General features: G+C 41.8%; 1 protein-coding gene across 2 annotated transcripts in view; it reads left to right on the top strand.

Annotated features, from left to right (window-relative positions):
* ARHGAP28 (Rho GTPase activating protein 28) overlaps positions 1–24946 on the top strand; it is a 217929-nt gene that overhangs the window by 164136 nt on the left and 28847 nt on the right. For both annotated transcript variants that reach the window (XM_073631379.1, XM_073631380.1), the window contains exons 9-12: positions 8259–8421; positions 12381–12463; positions 16532–16729; positions 22257–22400. In XM_073631379.1, the coding sequence (XP_073487480.1) occupies positions 8259–8421; positions 12381–12463; positions 16532–16729; positions 22257–22400 (588 nt within the window). The remainder of the gene's footprint in view (positions 1–8258; positions 8422–12380; positions 12464–16531; positions 16730–22256; positions 22401–24946) is intronic.

Below are 24946 nucleotides of genomic sequence, written 5' to 3'. Positions count from 1 at the left end.
GGTGTACTCACTTTTCTTGCCAGCGGTGTAGACATTAATGGCTGTTGAGTTATTTTGAGGGGACAGCAAAATTACACTGTTATACAAGCTGTACACTCACTGCTTTACATTGTAGCAAAGTGAGATACTGTGTGACTGTGTGTATGTATATATATATATGTGTATGTATATATATATATATATATATATATATATATATATATATATATATATATATATATAAAATCATATTTGTTCAGTGGTACTGAACATAAGCCACTTCCTACTAATTAAAGCATTTGTGTGTGTCTATGGGAGGATAATACCAGTAATCGGGATGGTGGTTTGTAGGGTGTGATCATCATCATAAAGTCTTCATATTCTTGAACAGTATCTGTTCTGGTTTAGCCCCAGCATCTCTCAGTGTAGTACTTATCAAAACAGTTAAGTAGATAAATGAAAAACTATTTTGGTATTTTTGGGCAAAAAAAATCACAGGTAAAATGGATGCAGGCTGCAAGGGCAGTGGCCAGGGTACTTGGCCTAGCAACACCATTGCTGATTATCATTAAGTGGCAGGAATAACAGAGGCAGGGGCGTATCATGAAATGAGTGGGCCCGTGTGCAAGATCAAAAAAGGGCCCTAGGCATGAACAAAAAAAATCTGGCGCTTAGCGTGGGCGTGGTTTATATTGTGCTGAATATTGGGCATGGCTTCACAGGGGTGTGGTCAGAGATGACTTACATAGTGCAGAATGTGGTAATGTTAAATTGTAAATGTACAGTGCGGAGTTGCCAGTGGTGGGTAGTGTGTGCCAGAGTGTACAGCGGTGGATAGTATGTGCTTTAGAGGAGTGCAAAGTTTATGGGGCAGTGGGTAGTATGTGCAGGTGAGGTTTGCGGAGTGTACAGCAGTGGGTAGTATGTGCAGGATCGTGTTAGTAGTAGGGCAGTGAACAGTGTCCGCAGTTCTTTTTTTGTTACTTAAATTTTTTGTTTCAAATTAATTTTTTATGAATTTCTTCATTTTTTCAAAATTATTTTTGGGGGCCAGTGGCTCGTGTCAGTAGGGCAGTGAACAATGTCAGTAGAGCAATGAACAGTGCCAGAATTGTTTTATTTTTTATTTTTTCTATTATTTTTTACAATTCCATCTTTTTACAATTTAAAAAAAAAAAAGTGTATTTATTTATTTTTTCACAATGCTATGGGGGGGGGGGGGGGGGGATGAACAGTTGGACAGTGGATGTCCAACTGTTTTTTGCTTTTTGTTTTTATTATTTTATTTTCTATTATTTTTTAAAATTGTATTTTTATTTTTTTTTTTATGTATTTTTTAAATCGTTTTTTTTTTCACATTGCTTTGGAGGGAGGAGGGGGTTGGGGCAGTGGATGGTGTCGGTAGGGCAGTGGATGGTTTCAGTTGTTTTTTTCCCTATTTGTTTTTATTATTATTTATTGCAATTTTTTTTCTTTTTTTTATCAGCCTTGTTAGCTTCTGTTCATTCATAAACTGAAGCATCGTAAACACAGTTCCCAATGCTTCAGTTAAAATGGCTCCTGTTCATTTGGAAAAGAAAGAGGCCGGTAAATGATGTGTTTACTGGCCCCTTCCTCTGCTTTCCATTCTGACAGTTTGCTGAGGTGGGAAGAGGGGGGGGGCCGGAGAAGTACACACGGAGTCTGAATTATCGTTCCGGGCAGTTACAGGTACGATCTCCCTGTATACCTTTTAACCACTTGCTTACTGGGCACTTAAACCCCCCTCCTGCCCAGACCAATTTTCAGCTTTCAACACTTACGCACTTTGAATAAAATTTTTCCCCACAAACAGAGCTTTCTTTTGGTGGTATTTAATCACAGCTGGGATTTTTATTTTTTGCTAAACAAACAAAAAAAGATGGAAAATTTTGAAAAAAAAAATCATGTTTCATAGTTTGTTATAAAATTTTGCAAACAGGTAATTTTTCTCCTTCATTGATGTGCGCTGATAAGGCGGCACTGGTGGGCACTGATAGGCTGCACTGGTGGGCACTGATAGGCACAGTTAAGGCGGCACTGATAGGCACAGATAAGGTGGCACTGATGGAGACAGATAAGAAGGTATTGATGGGCACAGATAAGGCAGCACTGATGGCCACTGATAAGATGGCACTGATGGGCCCTGATGGGTGGCACTGATGGGTGGCACTGATGGATGGCATTGATGGCCACTAATAGGTACCACTGATAGATGGCACTGATGGGCATTGATAGGTGGCACTGATGAGTGGCACTGGTAGGTGGCACTGATGTGCAGCACTGTTGTTGAGGCACTGATTGTGGGCACTGATAGGTGGCACTGTGGGCACTGATAGGTGGCACTGTGGGCACTGATGGGTGGCACTGTGGGCACTAATGGGTGGCGCTGGTGGGCACTGGTAGGCGGCACTGTTGCCTACTGCTAGGTGGCACTATCAGGGGGCACAGGTGGGTACTGAGGAGCTGGCGTCAGCTCGCTGTGAGCGGGACTGATGTCCCTCTCACAGCTGCCGGTGATCGGCTTTTTTTTTTTTTCTCCTCGCGCTGTCAGCACGAGGAGAAAAAATAGCCGATTACCAGCTCTGTTTGCATCACATGATCAGCTGTCATTGGCTGACAGCTGATCACGTGGTAAGGGGTCGGGATCGACCCCGTACTCTGATCTGTGATCCAGCAAGTCTCATAGACTCGCTGATCACAGAGTGCGCTGTGCGTGCCCTGCAGGGGGCGCCCAGGCTGCTTGGGCATGGGAGGACGTCAATAGACGTACTCCCGGCAAAGCAGGGACGCTCTGTAGCCATCATTCGGCTATAGCGTAGATCTGAAGAAGTTAATTAAGCAGCTGACGAAATGAGAGGATGAGAAGTGGAGATACCGCGGCTGTTAGCTGCGGTATACAGGGAGATCGGTGCCTGTAGCTGTCCACACCGATTATCCCGACTGTCAGCCAGGGACAGCTCATCCATAGGTGCAGGGTGGGTCAGAGCACAGTGGACCCCCCACCCCCCTCAGTCCCATGTGCAGTCAACATACTGCATCCATGGATGATTCGCCACTGAACAGAGGGATCGATGTACTAAAATGGGAGAGTGCAAAATCTGGTGCAACTCTGCATAGAAACCAATCAGTTTCCATTTTTTTGCGTCAAAACTTAATTCAACAAGCTGAAGTTAGAAGCTGATTAGCTACAATGCACAACTGCACCAGATTTTGCACTCTTCAGTTTTAGGAAATCAACCCCTAAGATTTACAGGAGTGGGGATAATCTTTCTATTTCTCTCATAATGTGTATGAAAACTGGAGCAAAAGTGGACCAACCAGACATGCTTAATTCTTAAAGTTTAACACGGAATGTGGATGTTTTTAGTAACCACAGCTCTGCTTTTGTGCCAGTTTTATAAATCAGCTCAGATGTGTACATAACTTTAATGTCTACATAACTTTGTTAAAGGAGAAGTCCAGCCAAAGCTTGTTTGGCTGGACTTCTCCTGTGGATCACTGGAGTGCAATTCGTTTTGAAGTCCGCTCTCTGCTGACGTCACCAATGTCAGTCCAGGCACTGCGTCTAGGCATTGGATCTGGGTGCCTGGACTGACACCCTGCTCAGCCTCTCAGCAAGCCGCTGAGAGCTTGAGACCGTTACGCCGCCCCTCCACAGCTCAGCGATCCAATGAGCGAGGAGGGAGAAGAGCAGATAGTTGTGACTGATAGTCTGCAGCTCTCTGCTCGGGGAGCTCTGAAAACCGAGTGATAGGCGATGTTCGATCGCTCGGTTCTCAGTGAAGAGGTGGCAGGGGACAGATGCAGCATCGGACCGATGCTGCATCCACCTAGGTAAGTAAAAGTTAGAAAAAAAAAATCTGTTACTTCTCTTTTAACTTGAATGTACAGAAACATTGACTTTCTTTTCATAATATTATTTGTGCAGCTTATTTGCTAAGGATTATAATTTAACAGTTTGGCTGTGTATAGAGGTTAGAAGTCAATTATATTTTTGTTGTCACACTTTTACTTTTTATAACCTAATTTACAATTTTATCTTCAGAAGGCAAAAGTCTCTTTCACGTTCATGGTTCTTTCATTCGCAGTTGTGGCTTAATACATATGATATGACTATTTTTTCTGAAACATTCAGATGTGGGAATGATGTGCTGCACGTGTGGGATTGTTTAAAATCTTTCTGGCTTGCATTCACATTGTGACATTCATGAATGATGTTGAAATCTGTCACAAGGATAAATTAGACTGAAACTGCATACATTTTAAACACATCCAGATTTAAAAGAAAAATATGTTTGGCTCAGCTGGAAGTAACAACGATTCCAAAAACTGTTGGCTCTTTGAAACATATGGTTACAATTAAAGAGGCCCTGTTCTGAGTATGTAATATAAGCTCTTCATATAAGACATAAACCACAGTGCTGTCCTCCATAACTGCAAGCAAACTACATTTTGGGGAGAATTTACTAAACCTGGAGAGTGCTAAATCTGGTGGCATAAAAACTGCATAAAAACCAAACAGCTTCCAGGTTTTATTGTCAAAGCTTAACTGAACAAGAAGCCCATTGGTTACCATGCACAGCTGCACCAGATTGTGTTTGCGCCAGTTTTAGTTCCATTGTTCCTAATTTTTACTGACAGTCTACTGACTGGAATGGTACCAGCTGATTGGAGAAAAGCCAATGTAGCACCAATATTTAAAAAGGGCCCAAAATACATCCCTGGGAATTACAGACCAGTTAGCCTAACATCAATAGTATGCAAGCTCTTGGAGGGGATGATAAGGGACTATATACAAGATTTTAGTAATGAGAACGGTATCATTAGCAGTAATCAGCATGGATTCATGAAGAATCATTCTTGCCAAACCAATCTATGAACCTTCTATGAGGAGGTGAGTTGCCATCTAGATAAAGGAAGGCCCGTAGACGTGGTGTATCTGGATTTTGCAAAAGCATTTGACACAGTTCCCCATAAACGTTTACTGTACAAAATAAGGTCCGTTGGCATGGACCATAGGGTGAGTACATGGATTGAAAACTGGCTACAAGGGCGAGTTCAGAGGGTGGTGATCAATGGAGAGTACTCTGAATGGTCGGGGTGGGTAGGGTCCCAGGGTTCTGTGCTGGGACCAATCCTATTTATTTTGTTCATAAACGACCTGGAGGATGGGGTAAACAGTTCATATTCTGTACTTGTGGACGATACTAAGTTAAGCAGGGCAATAACTTCTCCGCAGGATGTGGAAACCTTACAACAATATCTGAACAAATTAATGGGGTGGGCAACTACATGGCAAATGAGGTTCAATGTAAAAAAATAGAAAATAATGCATTTGGGTGGCAAAAATATGAATGCAATCTATACACTGCTGGGAGAACCTCTGTGGGAATCTAGAATGGAAAAGGACCTGGGGGTCCTAGTAGATGATAGGCTCAGCAATGGCATGTGATGCCAAGCTGCTGCTAACAAAGCAAACAGAATATTGGCATGTATTAAAAAAGGGATTAACTCAAGGGATAAAGCGATAATTCTCCCACTCTACAAGACTCTGGTCCGGCTGCACCTGGAGTATGCTGTCCAGTTCTGGGCACCAGTCCTCAGGAAGGATGTACTGGAAATGGAGCGAGTACAAAGAAGGACAACAAAGCTAATAAAGGGTCTGGAGGATATAATTTATGATGATGAAAGGTTGCGAGCACTGAACGTATTCTCTCTGGAGAAGAGACGCTTGAGAGGGGATATGATTTCAATTGTTGAATACCGTACTGGTGACCCCACAATAGGGATAAAACTTTTTCGCAGAAGGGAGTTTAACAAGACAAGTGGCCACTCATTAAAATTAGAAGAAAAGAAGTTTAACCTTAAACTACGTAGAGGGTTCTTTACTGTAAGAGCGACAAGGATGTGGAATTCCCTTCCACAGACGGTGGTCTCAGCGGGCAGCATCGATAGTTTCAAAAAACTATTAGATAAGCACCTAAACGACCGCAACACAAAGGGATATACAATGTAATACTGACATATAATCACACACATAGGTTGGACTTGTGTCTTTTTTTTAACCTCACCTACTATGTAACTATGTAGTAAATCTCCCCCTTTTATCTTCTGTAATATTTTCACTTATTATAAGTCACATATTTGTTTTATTAGGTATACCAAATCATGTCCAAAGATGTATTTGTTAAAGCAGAACCCCATGCAAACAGCTGCATACACCTTTTAAATACATTTTTAGCTTCCATACCTAATGACACTCACTCCAAGTTCTTGAGAGCCTGGGACCCATGGTTAGCTTACAATGTGAACCTGAATTTAGACAGAACACTACTCTATTTTTAATGGGACTCTCGATGTTGCTACTCTTTTGCCTTGACTTGGACCCTGCTGAACTCTCTTTTCATTCCCTTTCCCCTCACATTTCTCTGTTCTTTCCCTTCTTCCTTTTCTTATGATTTTTTTCTCTACTCTTTACTCCGCCTGTGTCATACATGGACCATCAAGCCCTCCGCTCACATGTCATACAGACTTTGGGAGATGGGGAGCAGGCACCTTCCAGCTCAGGTCCTATCCCTGTCCATTCACAATGAGTGTAGTTACTGCTTATTGTCCTACCCGCTACTCACTGATCTATGATCTACTACTTTTATGCATTGTTGCCTGCTGCTTTCGATGATTACAGTATGTTATTTCCTGTTTCAGTTAAATTTTCTTGTATTATTGCACTATGCTTTGTATTGACATCTCTGAAAAAGCCTTAAAGTGGATGTAAACCCACCACTCACCCAGTATAAACTAATTGCACAGTATTAATGTATATACACGCAAGACTCCTGCATGTATCCCTACCTTGCAAATGTCACCCCCTTCAGCAATAGGAGCCCCACAAAACTCTGGAATTAGTGGTGGGTTTTTTTGCCGGAGCTCGGTGGGCGGAGTTGTGATATTACAAGACTCCCCGTCCACCTATACATTCTCCTACTCTTCAGTCACACTGATCATGCCCCATGATGAGTAACATCCAGTCAAAACTCAAACTTCAGCATGCCCAATCATGCTGAGATGTGGAACAGCCAATCCTGGGAGAGCTGGAGAAAAAAGAAGGGGGGATGTGAAGCTGGAATCATAACACACACTCTGCTGTCTGCTCTCTGCTCCTTCATGAGATAAAGAAATAAGATGTCGATCACAGCAGTGGGGGATGTGGCAATGCAAACTTATCTGTGTGTTGTTTTTTATCTTACTAAAAAAAAGACAAGAGGATTGCTCAGAGCTGCATTAACTCTTCCTGGCAAGACTGGGCACAGATGACTTGACATCCTCTACTGTATCAGGTAGAAGTCTTCATTAAAATAAAAATTTCAGGTTTAAATCCACTTTAACAAATTCGTTATAAAAGAAATACATTTTCAGGAAGAATGATCACTTCGATAATTCGTGGTATGGCATTACTGCTTCCTGATTGGCTTCTTGCTTACTGGACAGAGAGCTTCATTTATTTGTTCTATTCATTTTAATCTTTTTTTTTTTTTTTTGGAGGAAGATCCTGTTAAACAGTTTATTTATTAACTATAATATCTATCTATCTATCTATCTATAGATATATAATGGGGTTGATTTACTAAAACTGGAGAGTCCAAAATCTGGTGCAGGTGTGCATGGTAGCCAACCTGCTTCTAACTTCAGCTTGTTCAATTAAACTTTGACAATAAAACCTGGAAGCTGATTGCTTTCTATGCAGAGCTGCACCAGATTTAGCACTCTATAGTTTTAGTAAATTCCCCCAAAGTGAATGTAGCTATTTAGCTATTTGCCTCAAGCTCAGTTTTAGGCTCCATGCACACTGGGCTTAAAAAAACGTCTGTTCTCTTGGGAGTAAAAAAGCTCATATAGAGCATTTTTTGTACATAGTCTACACGATTTTAGAAGAGTTTTACATTTTTTTCTGCCAGTGAACTCCAATCAGAAACGTGAACCAGAAGGGTTTTTTTTTCCTGCCTCTAAACATTGAACTCAAAATATGCCTGTAAACATCCTAATGTGCACATAGGATAACATTGAGTTGCTTCTACAGGCAGAACACAAAACTCCTGTAGAAGCAACGTTTTTTAAGCCAGTGTGCATGGAGCCTTAAGTGGCAACCTGAAATGAGTGGGTAGAGGGTTGGGGAAATCCTTTAAAAAATATATATATATTTAACATTTATTCATTTACATTTTGACTTTGAATCATAAATTGTGTTCTTTTCTGTGCAGAGCCTGCGTCAAGAGCTTGAGACAAAGTTTTATGATAACAATTTTGACTGGAAAAAGGTTCGAAGCAATGATGCAGCTGGTCTGCTTAAGATGTTTATAAGAGATTTGCCGACTCCTTTGTTTACAATGGAATATATCCCTGCTTTCATTTCCTTAGTAGAAAGTAAGTGCATGTTTGAGGTTGAAGCAATGTATTAGGGGTACAAAATAATAACACGCAAAAGAAAAACACATTTCGAACACATCTTTTTTAGTATAGTCTGAGTAAATCTCCTGCTAGAGTTAAACAAAAGACTTGCAATTTGTCAGCTATTGTGACCTTTGTAAATTCATTACAGGCAGTAATGCGCTGTGTTTTCCTGACAGTATGGAGTCTAGAATAAATACCATTCTTTGCAGAACACTGCCAGGGGGCTACAAGAAAGCATCAAAATATGTTTTACAAAATATGTAGGTTACATATACAATGTTTTGATCAACTGCATTTGATAAAAGACTTTTAGCTCAAAGCACATTATTTCCTTTTTAAAATAAACAGCCCCAACTCAAATTAATGAATGTAATTAAACAAAAAGATTGAGCGAAGCATAGTGTATATCTACAATCTACAATGTGTTAACAATCTGTGTAGTTATATTATCATCAACAGCTTTTCAGTCATGCAGCACGTTATAGTAAACCATAAACAGATAGTGATATGCAGTCAACTCAACATCAGTGCAAATTGGATTCTTGTGTTTGTAAAATAAATGGTAATTAAAATTAAAAGATAGTTTTTTTTTTTTCTGTAAATTTGGGAAAACAACTTAGTTGTTTTAGCTTTACCTTACCCTAAAGTAGATCCAAACCCTGCCTATAACAAATAATTTCCTTTTTTTTTTTTTTCCTCCATAAAATGCAGTTTCCACTTTTTTAAAATCTTTTTTTGCATGTCAGTAATGCTGATCCCTTCCAGCCACTTTCTGTCTACGTGTTCCAGCATCAGCAGCTTTCTGATTGTAAGCCCTGGTTCACATTGGTATGATCTGATATGCGATTTGACATGTCAAATTGGTGGCAATTGCCAGCAATGGCACCGTCTTAATCGGTGCAACGCTGCATTTGCGATGCTGCACTGATTTCAAAAAGTAGTTTCTGTACTTCTTTTTGCGATTTCAGGCTGCGATTTACATTGACATCTGTGCAGAAACCTGCATAGATGTCTCTGAAATTGTGGCCGAAATCAGGACTGACATGCAGGAGTGAAATTGTGCAAGTTCAGTTGAACTTGCAGGGGTTCATTCCCACAGCTCAGTGTGAACCTGCGCTAAGAGGTTGATTTTCTAAAACCGGAGACTGCAAAATCTGGTGCAGCTCTGCATAGAAACCAATCAGCTTCTGTTTTTTTTTTTAATCAAAACTTAATCAAAACAATCTGAAGTTAGAAGCTGATTGGCTACCATGCACAGCTGTACCATATTTTGCACTCTCCAGTTTTAGTAAATCAACCCCCCTCAGTGTCCTTCAGGGACACATGTGACAGGGCAGAAAAGCAGGAGCAAAAATTGGGAGACAGTTGTCACCCCATAAGAGAAAGTGCCTGAACAAGGACCGTTATGGTAGGATCACCAGGTGTGGTTTTATTGAAAGCTGCAGATTTAAAAAGATTGAAAATATACGTTTGGAATTATGTTAATATGTGAAAGCTTATAGGCAATTTTATTGAACTTAGATATACTTTAACATGGGCACTTATTTATAAGCAAGTGCCCCTTTATTGAGGAGATTCATAAAATGCTTTTTTATACTCTAAACTTGTCATGTGTCATAACTAAAATGTAAATTTTAAAAATCAGCAGTCCTTAGATGCTCAACTGATTGCAGTGAAGTGAAGTTTGCCGCAATCATTTGATCCTAGGCAGGAGAAGTTGCTATTGTTTAATTCCACTGCACATGATTGGATGGACTTCACAAATTGTTTACAGTGGCTTAATTTATCTAACAGACACTTCTGGAAAAAAATGTATGTTTTTACTTTTATTTAGCATAGGGGTTGATTTACTAAAACTGGAGAGTGCAAAATCTGCTGTAGCTGGGCATGGTAGTCAATCAGCTTTTAACTTCAGCTTTGACAAAAAAAAAAAAAAAAAAAACAGAAGCTGATTGGTTTCTATGCAAAGCTGCACCAAATTTTGCACACTCCAGTTTTAGTAAATCAACCCATTGTGTTATAGTTGGTCAAGTCTGAACAGGGACATGCAATCTCTTTTCCCATGATGCATTAGGATCATTTTAAAATGTGTGCTGTCAATCAGCCTGTGGTGTAGGCAGAAGTCACAGAAAAGTTTTTCATGGTGGAGGGTTTTGGCCTATTTATAACCTTATCTCACATGGCAGGATAAGATGGTGCTGGTGTTTATTCAATGTATATAGTCATTACAAGCTTTAGAGAGCTTCTGTTTCTGAGAAAAACAGCTATACTTATCACTGCCTTGGTCCAAAATATACATTTTTTAGAAAGAAGAAGTTAAGTTTTAACCACTTCAGCCCCGGAAGATTTTCCCGCTTAATGACCAGGCCATTTTTTGCAATACGGCATTGTGTCACTTTAACTGACAATTATGCGGTCGTGCGACGCTGTACCCAAACAAAATCGACATCCTTTTTTTTCCCACAAATAGAGCTTTTTTTTTGGTGGTATTTGATCACCTCTGCGGTTTTTATTTTTTGCGCTATAAACAAAAAAAGAGGGGCAATTTTGAAAAAAAACAATATTTTTTACTTTTTGCTATAAAAAATATCCCCAAAAATGTTTTTTTTTTTTAAATTCTTCATCAGTTTAGGCCAATATGTATTCTTCTACATATTCCTGGTAAAAAAAATTGCAATAAGCGTATATTGATTGTTTTGCGCACAAGTTATAGCGTCTAGTAATGGCTGTGATCTGTGATTTTTAGTGGTACTGCGACATTGCAGCAGACAGATCAAACACTTTTGACATCTTTTTTGGACCATTGACTTTTATACAGCATACAGTGCTATAAAAATGCACTGATTACTGTATAACTGTCACTGGCAAGGAAGGGGTCAACTCTAAGGGGCAAACAAGGGATTAAATATGTTCCCCCGTGAGTGTTTCCTACTGTGGGGGTATAGAACTGAATGTGGGGGGAGGAGACATATCGCTGTTTGTAATTACTACAAACAGCAGATCTGTCTCTTCTCTCCTGTCAGAACGAGGATTTGTGTGTTTACACACACAAATCCCCGTTCTGTCTCTCGTGCCCGTGATCGCGGGTGGTCAGCGATTGCCAAAGTGGCACATTCCTGCGATTTGTCATATGGGTACGTCAGCTCCTTTAAGAGCCATAGCAGGCACGTGCGCCCGCTGTACAGCTGGAGACCCGATGCATGTAGCTGGCGGACGCACCTGCTATGGCTCTTAAAGGAGCTAACGTACCCATACGAAGAATCGCAGGAACGTACCACTTTGCCAACGTATATTGGCGTGAGACGGCAAGTGGTTAATGTGTAACCTAGATCAGATGTTATTAAATCTATAGTCAGGTCCCACCAACACTGCTTGCATCGTGAATCTCCTCACAAGAACTCATAGAAAGCTTCTACCTAAGGCAAAGGTCTCTCTAAAAGGTCACCTACAAAACATGCCACGTTGTTGAGATCCAAAGATATGTTTAAGAGCTTATGAACCAGTATTTACAAGAACACCATATATGCATTATTTAGACACCAAATTCCTTTTGGGTTCCTAGAGATGTAGCAAACAGAACCACTTCTTAGGTTGACTTAAACATCAGGACAGCTGCATTTTGCAAAAATTGTTTTGATGTTTTCTATGTCACTGTGATCTCGGATACTGTTACACCAGAGAATACAGTAAAAACCTTTATAGATCGATGAAATAATAATTTTGTGTATCCTGCCTATACCTTTTTAGGGATAATGGGTAATTTATAATATTGAGTGATGCCCAAGACAGAGTTACGGCTGGGTAATCTTTCAACTGGCAATATTTTATAAAAACAAATTCTCATGAGAACAAAGCAAGCCTTCTCTCGGCAACTAATCATATTGCCAACTTTCATATAAGAATTCTTATTTGAGTTATTTTCATTTCTTTAGAAATCTCCAAGATCAAATTGCAGCTACAAGCTCTTCATCTATTAATCATGCTCCTGCCAGATGCCAACAGAGATACTGCCAAGGTAAATGAAATTAGAGACAGAATCACTAGATATTTGGATGCATTTTCTTTCAAGAGTAAAATGTGACTTCCCTTGCAATCATTTGACAAGCTCATTTTAAATATATGTATTGTTTTACCCACATAAAGAAAAAAACAGCATTTTTACTTGGCAGCCTTCAAACAAAATCAGGGAAGTTCTGCAAACAGAGCAAGAACTGCATACAGATGCCTTTTAGCCTAATAAAGACTTTCATATGAAATAATATTCCCTTTCCTAGTTATTGGCTTAATTAGGGTGATGATGGTAATTTGATGAATATTATGTACAGAAGAGAAAGTAGTTCCCATTATTTCTTCAGGGTATGTTTGTTGCCATTTTCAGAAGTTCTTGAATGTAGGAGTGTGTAATTGATCCTAACCTATTACTCATTGTATTTTATGCCTTCCTTGTTGCTGATGGCAGTTAGTTTGGAAAACTTGTTTTAATACCTAAGTGTGTGTGTTATATCTCACAAACCTATTGCTGTTTGTCTTTACAACTGGAGATACTGGCAAGGTAACATTGACTCTTCTTTATCTTTTACACCACCACTCACTTGATGTGTATGCAGTGAGTACTGGCAGGCTTGCATTGTACAAAGCACTAGTATATATCCAGCAAATAATATTGGCATAGAAAATTGTGTTTGTTACCCAGTATTTCATATTCTTGATATGTGCCTGTTGTACCATGTTCTTGTATGAAAAAGTATCCTGTTTCCTTTTTATTTCTTATTTTGTGTGCAATCCCTAATATTCCTGCCAGTCCCTCTGCTTTCCTATTTAAAACCGACCACACTAGGCAGGAGAACACACAATGTGGTCAGATCTCTAGCTATGCTGGGAACTCAGCCGGTTCTCCTCCAATGATCAAACTTATCCTGACATCCCTGCACCCCCCCCCCCGTAATGCACGGCCTTTCACTGCGAAGCTCAGCATGCTGTTTCTCCTCCCCTAGCTCTTATGCAGCTGAGAATAGGCGGATCACTTATAAAAAAGGGGAAAAGGGTATTTATAATGTTTTTTTATATCTGTACACAAATGTTTTGCCTTTCATTTCTAGGGGAAAAGGGCATGTATAATGTTTTTTATATCTGTACACAAATATTTTGCCTTTCATTTCTATTTTAAAAACCAAATAGTTTGTTTTACAAGGTGAGGGTTTACAATCACTTTAAATAGCATTGGTTGTTATCTGAGATATTACCAAAACCAGGATCATCATGCATCTAGACTGACTTTATCACTCCCCAGTGCGTGCTTCTGAAATTTTGTGAAGGAACTTGCAGCAGGCACTTTTCCTGTCTGTGTGATGCACAGCCTGTCACAAGACCATAATAGTTTCTGTATTCTCTGTGGTGCACACAATTTCCATAGAGCCAGTTTCATCTGTATGACAAATTTAGGTAAATTATAAAATATTATTATTAGTAGTAGTATTATTGTTATTATAAATAATACTTCTGGTACATCACTTCCGCTGTCTGGAACGCACGCCGGCTCCCATTTGCTTTAGAGCGGTGGCGTTAAACTGTGAGCACATTGGCAGATCGTCTGAGTGCACTAACCCTGTGAGTGATATTTACACGTTTACATTTTTGACAATTTGAATAAATGGTCTTACACTATGGGAGTTGTTCTGTGGTTTTCTCCCTTCTACACTGATTCCTAGAGTGGAGCGCATATAGTCCAGTGGATCTGTGACACAAGTGATTTTTGACCTTCCTCTGTGTACACCCAGGGGGTCAACTACTATTGGTGAGTTTGGTCCCAAGGGGACACGGGTGAAGACACTGTTGGATCTGTTTTGGAGGATGCACGTTAATGCACAAGTCACTTTATTTGATAAGAAGTTTCAGAACTTTTTGGATTGCACAGACTGCACTTTGTACTTTAATATTGAACTGCACTTTGTACTTTTATATTGAACTGCACTTTATGGACACAGGTACCTTATTATTGTTTGTTCATGATATGATCTTCATGTGATGGATTTATTTGTTTTTTTTTTTTTTAAGGAGAGTGTATATATTTTTTGGGGGTCAAGCTCACACATATATATATGTTTTATACAAACCTTAGATAAATATTAAAATTAGGGCAAAAACCTACACTGCAGATAGGAAGAAGTATAAATTATAGACTGCTAAATTTTCGTACATGATTAAAGTGATCATAAAGGCAGAAGGGTTTTTATCTTAAAGTGGATGTAAACCTGAATAATGAAATTTGAGCTGGGCACATATATCTGCAGTGTTTTCTTATCTCTCTCCAAAGCACTGTGTCCAGTAGCTATCTCTTGCTCCATAGCTCTGTTATCAGCCTGATAACTTCTCACACGTTCTCCGAGATGGGAGATAGAAGTGTGTGTCGGAGGAAGTTGCTATAAATAAATCAGCAGTCAGCTTGCCTTCTAAGAACAGAGCTGTGCACATTCCTTTCTTCCTTTGCCTATAAGGAGAGGGGGTGTGTGCCTTTCCTCCAATCAGCTGTCTTGGCTGTATGCCAATAATCCAGTCCCAGTGCTAACCAGGAAGAGAAAAACTTTAACTAGAAGAGCACTTTCTAAAGGATATGTACAGATCTTGAGACAGCAGATATACATGTAAAACTTTATGTAAGAAGATTTGGTTCATCCTGGTGTATCATCTGAGGCTGTTCACTTCACTGGGTATATGTGAGGGTTTACATCCACTTTAATGCATTCTATGCATTAAGATAAAAAGCCTTCAGTGTGTAGCAGCCCATCTAAGCCTCCTAATCCTTACCTGAGGTCCATCTAGATGCAGAGATGTTGCAGGAGTTTCTCAGCTGCCCTTCTCATTGCCTGAGACAGCAGCACTGCGCCATTAGCTCCCGCTGCTGTCAATCAAAGTCAGTCAGCCAATGAGGAGAGAGGGTGCAGGGCCTGGCGGCGGCTTCATGTCTGAATGAATACACGGAGCTGGGACTCAGCTCAGGTGCCCCCATAGCTAGCTGTTTGCTGGGGGGGCACTCAACAGGAGGGAGGGACTAGGAGCACAGAAGAGGGACCCGAGAAGAGGAGGATCTGGGCTGCTCTGTGCAAATCCACAGGACAGAACAGGTAAGGTTTTTTATTTATTAAAAAAAAAAAATGAGGCTTTACAATCACTTTAATTTTTTTTTAGCTCAAATGTAAGGAGCATTAATCCCTTTTATCGTAAGCTGGACATACACTAGTAGATTTTCAAACTAGCGTTCATACAAACATTTTTAAGAAAATACAAAGTGCATTCATTGACTTGATGAATGCCGTTCAAAAGTACTTCAAAATCTCTTTTAATTTTAACATTCAATTTTGAAACAGTTGGACTTTCCTGAATGGAAACTACATTCACATTTAGTAATGTGTGCATTCGAGAAAAATTGTCCATCTTGTTACTTCGATTTTTTTTTGTTACTGTTGTAGATTTGACTTCATTAATGTTTAGAACATCAAATAAACGTTCTGAAAATTCTGAACGAAAATTGTACCACTCTACGGCCAGCTTTCCTTTAAACACACTGTCAGCGACAGCTTCTGGAGCATAGTGGCATAGTGGCATAGTGGCAGAATGTTTTGCCTTATTCACAATCTTAATGGTTTCTTATTTGCAACATGGAAACTGACTGGTACAGGTGCACTGTGCACTGTACATACTGTAGTAGGAAGAGAAAAACATACCTTCTCCCTTTTTGGCAAGACCCCAATTTATTTAAATGTTTTTTTTTTCATTTCATAAATATGGCTGAGCTATATTATAATATATGAGTAATGAGCCCTGGGTGTTTTTGATCTGTTTTATTTAGTATGTACATTGTGTTAATTTAATTCACTGCCATTTGTGCATCAATATATGTATGTTTGGTAAACATCAACCTATTTACAACACTAATAATATTATATATATATATAAATACCAAGGTATTAGTATTTATTACAGCACGGTGAAGAGTATCCAAACTATGACCCTGACAGCACCTCAGTTACCATCACTGAAATACCGTCTTGCATATTTTTAGTGCATTTTGTCTTTGTTTTGGTAGGCTCTGCTGCATTTCTTGAAGAAGGTTGTATCAAATGAAGAAAAGAATAAAATGAGCCTATGGAATGTATCTATGATTCTTGCTCCAAACCTATTTGTTTACAAAGGGAAAGGCGCCAACAAGGAAGAAATGAAGTCAGCTGCCTCTACTGCACACATTGTTCGTCTTTTAATTAGGTATCAGGACATTTTATGGACGGTGAGAAAACATTTTTACTTTTTTTTTTTTGTCAGCTGAAAGAAATATGAAGTGACAAGACGTAGCATTGGTGTTGTGATATTGGCATGTTGTGTTGTGATATTTTGGGCCTAAAGCAACAAATAATATTATCCCCATCTATAGTGGCAACTAGTATTTTCTGTGTAAACCAATAAAATTTGATCCAGTAATCCCTGTAAAAATACCTACGTTCAATGTATCTTATCTCAGAAGAAACAGCTATGATATGTGGAATAAATGTAGTACAATGTCATCAGTTATTTTTACAGTTACCATCCATTTTTCTTTATTAAACCCTAAGTTTAGCTTAAAAAAAAACCAAAAAAACAAAATGAGCACAAGGTACATCACTAAGGGCCGGTTACCACTGCTGTGATGTCATACATCGCATGTGATTCGCATTGCACTGCCGTGCAAATCACATGCGATGTCTGTGCGGTGCAAATTTAGCCATACAGATTATATGGCTGAATTTGCATCGCATTTAGCCAAACTCGTGCAGGACCCTTTTTTTTTTTTGGTCAGCACCAGAATCGGATCGCCTGGGTATTCATGGGGGTGTTATTAACTTTGTAATGGCACTCCCAGTAGTTCGCATAGGGCAGTGTGAACTGCCAGCAGGAGACATGCGATGCGGGAACCCATACTGGATTTGCAGGGTTCACGCATCGCTGCAGTGTGAACCGAGCCTTATACAAATACAAAGTTAATGACACCCCCAGATCAGTTTGCATATCGCAGTGCAAACTATTAATGGACAGGAATTGGATTGCATGGGTGTGAACACCCATGCGATCCGATTTTGGTGTGGACCAAAAAAAAGGGTCCTGCACGAGTTTGGTCCGAATGCGATGCAAATTCAGCCATATAATCTGTATGGCCGAATTCGCATTGCACATACATCGCATGTGATTTGCACAGCAATGCGGTGTGAATCACATGCAATGTCTGACATTGCAGCAGTGTGAACCGGTCCTTACCATCACTGTGGTGTGTCCCTTGTGCTTTTCTCCTCTGGTTCAGTAGTAATCTTCACCCCTTCCATTGCAGCCGATGTTAAAAGAACTAAGGTGCTGTCAAGGGCATCAAGAGTACCTGACTATGCCTGCCTTTCTACCCAGCTCCTCTATTCATAGCTGTACTAGAGCTTCTATGAATGTAACATGATCACACAGTCCATGAATACAGGACAGGCAGATGATTGAACAGTCCACCCCCTCTATTCATAGATCCTGTTTAATTCATAGAAGTTATTGCACAGCTTCTATGAATGGAGGAGTGGGGTGGAAAGGACAAGCATAGTCCGCAGGCATGTACTGGCCATCGGGACTACCGGGAGTTTACCGGTGGGCCGATGGCTCAATGGGCCATTTTTTATTCAGAGTTCGGCGGCAGCAGGAGCATGGCAGCAAACAGCGGCGGGGATTCTGGGAAGGTGGCCAGCGAGGAGGCCAGTTAGATGTGAGAGCCCAAGAGGGAGAAGAGCTCCACCCCCTCCCTGACCACCGAAGAGGCGAACAGGAGCGGGCGCAGCCACCCCGGCTCTCCCAGAACCTTGATTTCTCCACCTCCTCTCTGCTCCATGAACCGTGCGGCCTGGGCCGGAGGACAGGCTGTCTGGGGGCCCGGAGGAAGAGAACATGCGGGAGGCGGAGGCTGCCAAGGAGCTGCTGGAAGGAGCAGAGCAGCGAGAGCACCCCCGGATCAAGATGGAGACTCGGCGCTGCCGCTGTTGGCCATCAGGTACCCGTCATCCTGCACATACATGCCCGCACACTGAGACGGTGGGGGGGAGCAGAGGGTGAGCAGAGGAGGGACTGCAGATAGAGACAGTGCTATGTCTCAGCCCTCCCCTCTTTCTCTCAGCCCCCCTCTGTCTCCCAGCCCCCTCCTTTTAGCCCACCTGTCTCTCAGTTCCCCCTCTGTCTCTCAGCCCCTCTGTCTCACAGTCCCCCCCCCTCTGTCTCCCAGTCCCCCTCTTTCAGCCCCCCCTCTGTCTCTCAGTCACCTCCTCTGTCTCTCAGCCTCCTCTGTCTCTCAGACCCCTCTGTCTCTAGGATCCCCATCTGTCTCTCAGCCCCCCTCTGTCTCTCAGCCCCCCTCATCTCTCCATCCCCCCTCTGTCTCCCAGCCCCCTCTCTTTCAGCCCCCCCTCTGTCTCTCAGCCCCCTGTCTCTCAGTCCCCTCCTCTGTCTCTCAGCCCCCTCATCTCTCAGTCCCCCCTCTGTCTCCCAGCTCCCCCCTCTTTTAGCCCCCCTCAATCTCTCAGCCCCCCTGTCTCTCAGTCCCCTCCTCTGTCTCTCAGACCCCCATTCTGTCTCTCAATCCCCTATTCTGTCTCTCAGCCCCCCTCTGTCTCTCAGCCCCTCTCTGTCTCTCAGCTGCCCCCTCTGTCTCCCAGCCCCCCTTCTTTCAGCCCCGTCTCTCAGCCCCCACCCTGTCTCTCAGACCCCTCTGTCTCTCAGCCCCCCCTCTATCTCTCAGACCCCCCTCTTTCAGCCCCCTCTGTCTCTCAGACCCCCCTCTGTCTCTCAGACCCCTCTGTCTCTCAGCCCCCCCTCTGTCTCTCAGACCCCCCTCTGTCTCTCAGGCCCCCCTCTGTCTCTCAGCCCCCCACTGTCTCTCAGCTCCCCTGTCTCTCACCCCCCTCATCTCTCAGTTGCCCCTCTGTCTCCCAGCCCTCCCTCTTTCAGCCCCCCTGTCTCTCAGCCCCCCTGTTTCTCAGTCCCCTCCTCTGTCTCCCAGCCCCCCTCTGTCTCTCAGACCCCCCCTCTGTCTCTCAGATCCCCCATCTCTCAGACCCCCCTCTGTCTCTCAGCCCCCCTCTGTCTCTCAGCCACCCCCTCTCTGTCTCTCAGGCTCCCTCTGTGTCTCTCATCCCCCTCTATTTCTCAGACCCCCTGTCTCTCAGACCCCCCTCTGTCTCTCAGCTCCCCCCTGTCTCTCCACCCCCTCTGTCTCTCCACCCCCCATCTCTCCACCCCCCTCTGTCTCCCCGCCCCCCCTGTCTTTCATCCCCCCTCTGTCTCTCAGCCCCCCTCTCTGTCTCTCTGCCCCCTCCTCTCTCTCACCCCCCTCTCTCTCATTCACTCCCTGACCCTTAGGCTGCTTTCACACTGGGGTGGGCGGGCATTGACAGTAAAACGCCACTAGTTTTAGCGGCACTTTACCTTCATTTTTGCGGCTCTATTCGGCCGCTAGCGGGGCACTTTTGACCCCCACTAGCGGACGAATAAAGGGCTAAATATAACCATGTAGCATTGCTGCCGAGTCGCTTTGCAGGTGCATCAAAGATGCTGCTTGCAAGACTTTTTTTAACCTCCTGCCAGCGCAGCACCCCAGTGTAAAAGCACTCGGGCTTTCACACTGGGACTGCAGGGGAGGCCTTTTTCAGGCACTTTACATGTGCTATTTTTGGCCCAAAAAGGCCAGAAAAACACCTCAGTGTGAAAGGGGTCTTACACTCACCCCTTCTTCCTTACACTCACCCCCTCTCTCTCTCTCACCCACTCATGATATACAATAATGGATGTAGGGGCCTTTTGGTGGGCGTGATTTTTTCTTTTTAAAGAGGGGTGGGAGGGGCAGCATTTTATTGAATTAAAGCGGGCCGGTCTGGATGAAGTCCAGGGCCAAATTGTTGTCCCAGTCCAGCCCTGATAGTTGGGCACTCTTGATAAGAGACTCTGACAACTATTAACCCCCCACTAAAGTGGAAGATTACAGCGGCAGGTGTGGGGGTGCCACTGGAGGAGAAAGATTACTACTGAACTGAAAGACAGGACCATAAGGAACACATTACAGTGATGGTAAGTAATGCCCCTTGTGCTTATGTAGCTTACATTAGATTTGCTCCAACATTATGTTTTGTAATATGTGAAGGAAAAATGCATAATAATAACATACTTAAGAATTTACTAATATTAGTTTTCCTATATGGCCAGTGTTTTCTAATGCAAACCACTTGCCGACCGGCACGTAGTAAAAATGCATATTTTGTTTGACATTACATACCGGGGTTATGGCAGCAGCTAGCTGCCCTAACTCTAGTAATTTTTCTTTTTACTATGGCCGATTCTCTTTCAGATAAAGGTGGTCCCATGGACGGATTTGCCACAAGATCAATTTTATAAGCCACGGGAGGGGGCACCTGGACGTTCCCGGGTTTATCTGACCCATCGGTGAAGCCCGTGAATGATCCGGTGTTGGCAGTAGCTGGGCATGGAGAAGACTGAGGCCAAGATTGGCGCCACGTCTGACATCACTTCCGGTTCCCAGGCCATAGTAAATATTTTTTTCTTTAAAAGCAAAAGTTCAAAAACCTTTTTTTTATCTTTTGCTTTAAAGGTACATGAGAAATGTGAGGTCTTTTTGACCTCAGATTTCCCAATAAAGAGGACATGTCACCCTTATTTCTATTACAAGGGATTCTTACATTCCTTGTAATAGGAATAAAAGTGATCAAAAAATAAATAAATAAATAAAGGGACAGTGTAGAAATAAAAAATAAAAAGTAAAATAAATAAGAAAAAAAAATGTAAAGCACCCCATCCCTCGATGCTCGTGCGCAGAAGTGAGCGCATAAGTAAATCGTGCAAGCATATGTAAACGGTGTTCAAACCACACACGTGAGGTATTGCCACAAATGTTAGTCACCTGTGAAGATTTTTAAGTACCGTACCGTTTGTCGCCATTCCATGAGCGTGCGCAATATTAAAGCATGACATGTTAGGTATCTATTTACTCAAGATAACATCATCTTTCACATTATATAAAAAGATTGGGATAAATATTGTGTTTTGTTGTTTTTTAATTATTTAAAGTGGATTTTTTCCCCAAAAATTGTGTTTGAATGACTGCTGTGCAAATATTGTGTGACAAATATTGCAATGATTGCCATTTTATTCTCTAGGATCTCTGCTAAAAAAGAAAATGATCTAATGTTTGGGGGCATTAAGTAATTTTCTGGCAAAAATACTGATTTAAACTTTTAAACAAAAAGTTCCAGAAAAGGCCTGGTCAGCAAATGGTTATTACCTCTATTAAAAAATATCTATAAAACATAGTAGCTAGCAATCTTGAAGCTATGGTTTTCTCTCATGTTCTAAAATGTATGGTTTATGTCCTCTATATCAGTAAGGTGTCTATCATTGAATATACAGTTTCAGTCAGTACAAAAAGACCCTTATCAAAAAATGTATAGACTTCAATAATAGTAGTTAAGATTCATCACACATCTTTGAGCCTTCTGGCAACAATTAAACACAAAGAGCAGAACAAAGCCTGCTGGAACTTGGGCTCATGAAGTTCAAAACATTTGTAATGCAAAACAGGTTTAGCTTTGCAATCACGTTATAAAAGTGAGGTTCCACTAGTGGTCATAAGCCAAGACTGTCAACTAGCATTTTCAGATGAAACAAGGCTGAAAGCAATATTGTAAAATTCAAAAATCTCTAGAATAATGTTGGAAAATACCTCTATAACAGAATAAGCTGTTTCAATGCAGGTACCATCCTTTCTGATTTCACAAGTTCGGAAAATGAATGAAGCAGCTCTGAACAATAACAAAAAGCAGCTTATTTTCGATAAAAGTGTAAGGAAGCTTCTAAGGAGGAAGACCATGGAGCGTGAAAGACCTGAAAGGAAAGAGGTATATTTCATGATCCTTCTTGACTATGCTATTTGACAGTTAAGGAGCTCCTGTCCCTGAAATATGTGCATATCCAAGCCCATCAAGAAGTTCTGAGACCGGTAAAAAAACATGGTCATAGGTGGGCTGATAGATATACGTTATATTATATGATTTATGCTGCAACATTATATTTTGGTACAATATGTGTTTATGTATTTGCAATGAATCCATTTAAAGTGGTAATCCAGCCAAATATTTTCTATAGTTTTGGATAGAATGGAGAAGGATTAAATCATTTTAATGCTGTCTATGTCCCTCTTGAGGAATTCACCTTTACCTGGGGACAACTATTCTCATCTGTGGGATATCCCCTGTCTTTAAGGAGTTTTTCATTCATTTCTTATGCTGTCTCTTTGACAGTGTGGGGAAACTTACACAGATAGTACAGTAATAAAATTCTGATAAAGGAGCTAAAATTTTCCCACCACAAAAAAAAACAAAAAATGTCTCTATCAATTTCTCTATCATCCATTGAGGGATACAGCTTGAAGATAATTAAGCAGCATAGGGCTGTACTGCTGCCTATAGGAGAAATGGACACTAGGCCATAGAAACTGAAGGCCAGCCCTCTAGAAGCTATAACCACCTCCCACCCACCCAGTTACACTTAGTACCCTCAGGGGAATGGATGTCTTCTTCCTCTCTGCTGGATTTTTCACTTGAATTAGACAATTTTCAACATGTATCGTTAGATTCATGCCAGATATGGAAAATACTGGAAATCTCTCCAGGTAGCCAATAAGTGCATGTTTTCCTTTTTATTATTATTAATAATAATAATAATTTTTCTATGGCCCTTTTCTCTCTAGGGACTAAAAGTGCATATGAAATTGGTGCCAGGGTGTTTGCTGAGAAGGATTTTTTATGTGCTGCTGTAAGCCTGAGTGAATATATGTGTCTTGAGTCTGTTTATAAGTACATCCAGAGGAAGCTTTTCCAGACAATGGATGGCAGTGAGTTCCATACTGTGTATGCTGCATGAGGGAAAGCACGAGATTCACGGCTTTGGGTCCATGAGTATTTCTAGGGAGTTGGGTAGCCCCTTCTCAAAAGGAGCTTAATTACCCCTTTAGCATCTAAGTAACATGTCTGTCTCCAAACAGAAGGGCAATCTCCAAACAGAAGGGCAATCTCCCTGCAACAACAAATGACTCCTCTGCTTCTGACATTTTTGCAAAGTGTGTAAGGAAAAAATTGGAACAGGAAAAGGTTGTGTATTTTATACTTATTCCTTGAGCACTCATCCCTCTCCTTCTTACGAAGGATGGTTTTCTTCTGTTATGCAAGTCTTAGGATACCATGTGCTGGTATCCTGTAGAGCAAGTGTGACCAGATACGTAGAGCTACAAAGAGGAGAACAGACTCAAAAAGGTAAAAAACAATAAAATGTATTGAGCACACAAGACAAAAAGAGGATGGGAGGAAATTAAAGAGGAGTTCCACCCAGGGGGCCGTCAAAAAAAAAAAAAAAATTAAAAGTCAGCAGCTACAAATACTGCAGCTGCTGACTTTTAATTGGACACTCACCTGTCCCTGGGTCCAGCGATGCGGGGGATCGAGGCCCTGCTCGTCCCCCCCTCCGCTCGCTGGCGCCGGCATTTCAACTGTGGGCGCCGGGCTGTGGCTTCACAGCCTGGCACCCACTGCGCATGCGCGAGCGGCGCCGCGCGCCGTGATTGGCCGCTCAATCACCTGGGACCTGTAATGGGTCCCAGATGATTGACAGGAGGGAGGGAGCAGAGCGGAGCCCTTCCTGTGCCGGGGGGAAGTGATGTCACCAGCCCAGGCAAAGGAACAGGCAGACTACGAGGGACCACCTAGCAACAGGCATTTAGAGGTAAGTGAAAAAAAAAAAATATCCAAATGTTTTTTTGGGTTTTTTTTTAGATTTTTTCCAGGTATTTTTGTTTTTTGGGTGGAACCCCACTTTAAGTAAATGAGGGCCAGGGGGTACAAGGAGCAGTAGGTAAAACAGGTTAGAAACATGGCCAGAAAGAAGGTTAAAGTGGTTCTAATAGTAGAAGATTTTTTTATCTTAATGCATTCTATGTATTAAGATGAAAAACCTTCTGTGTGCAACTGTCCCCACTCATAGCCCCCCAATACTTACCTGAGCCCTATCTAAATCCATCAAAATTGCACGAGAGCCTCGGCTGTCCGGGACTCTCCCTCTTGATTGGCTGAGACACAGCAGAGGGAGCCTTTGGCCTCCACTGCTGTCAATGAAAGTCAGTGAGCCAATGAGAAGAGAGAAGGGATGGGGCCAAGATGCAGCTCCGTGTCTGAATGGACACACAGAGCTGCAGCTTGGCTCGGGTGCCCCCATAGGAAACTGCTTGCTGTATTAGCACTCAGCAAAGAGGAGGGGCCAGGAGAGCAGACGAGGGGCCCAAGAAGAAGAGGATCTGGGCTGCTCTGTGCAAAACCACTGCACCAAGCAGATAAGTATAACATGTTTGTTATTTTTAAACAAAAAAAAAAAAAAAACAAGGCAGGTAAAGGTG

The sequence above is a fragment of the Aquarana catesbeiana genome, linkage group LG05 (genome assembly GCF_042186555.1).
Source record: "Aquarana catesbeiana isolate 2022-GZ linkage group LG05, ASM4218655v1, whole genome shotgun sequence".
NCBI lineage: Eukaryota > Metazoa > Chordata > Amphibia > Anura > Ranidae > Aquarana > Aquarana catesbeiana.
This window is presented reverse-complemented; position numbering and strand designations above follow the sequence as displayed.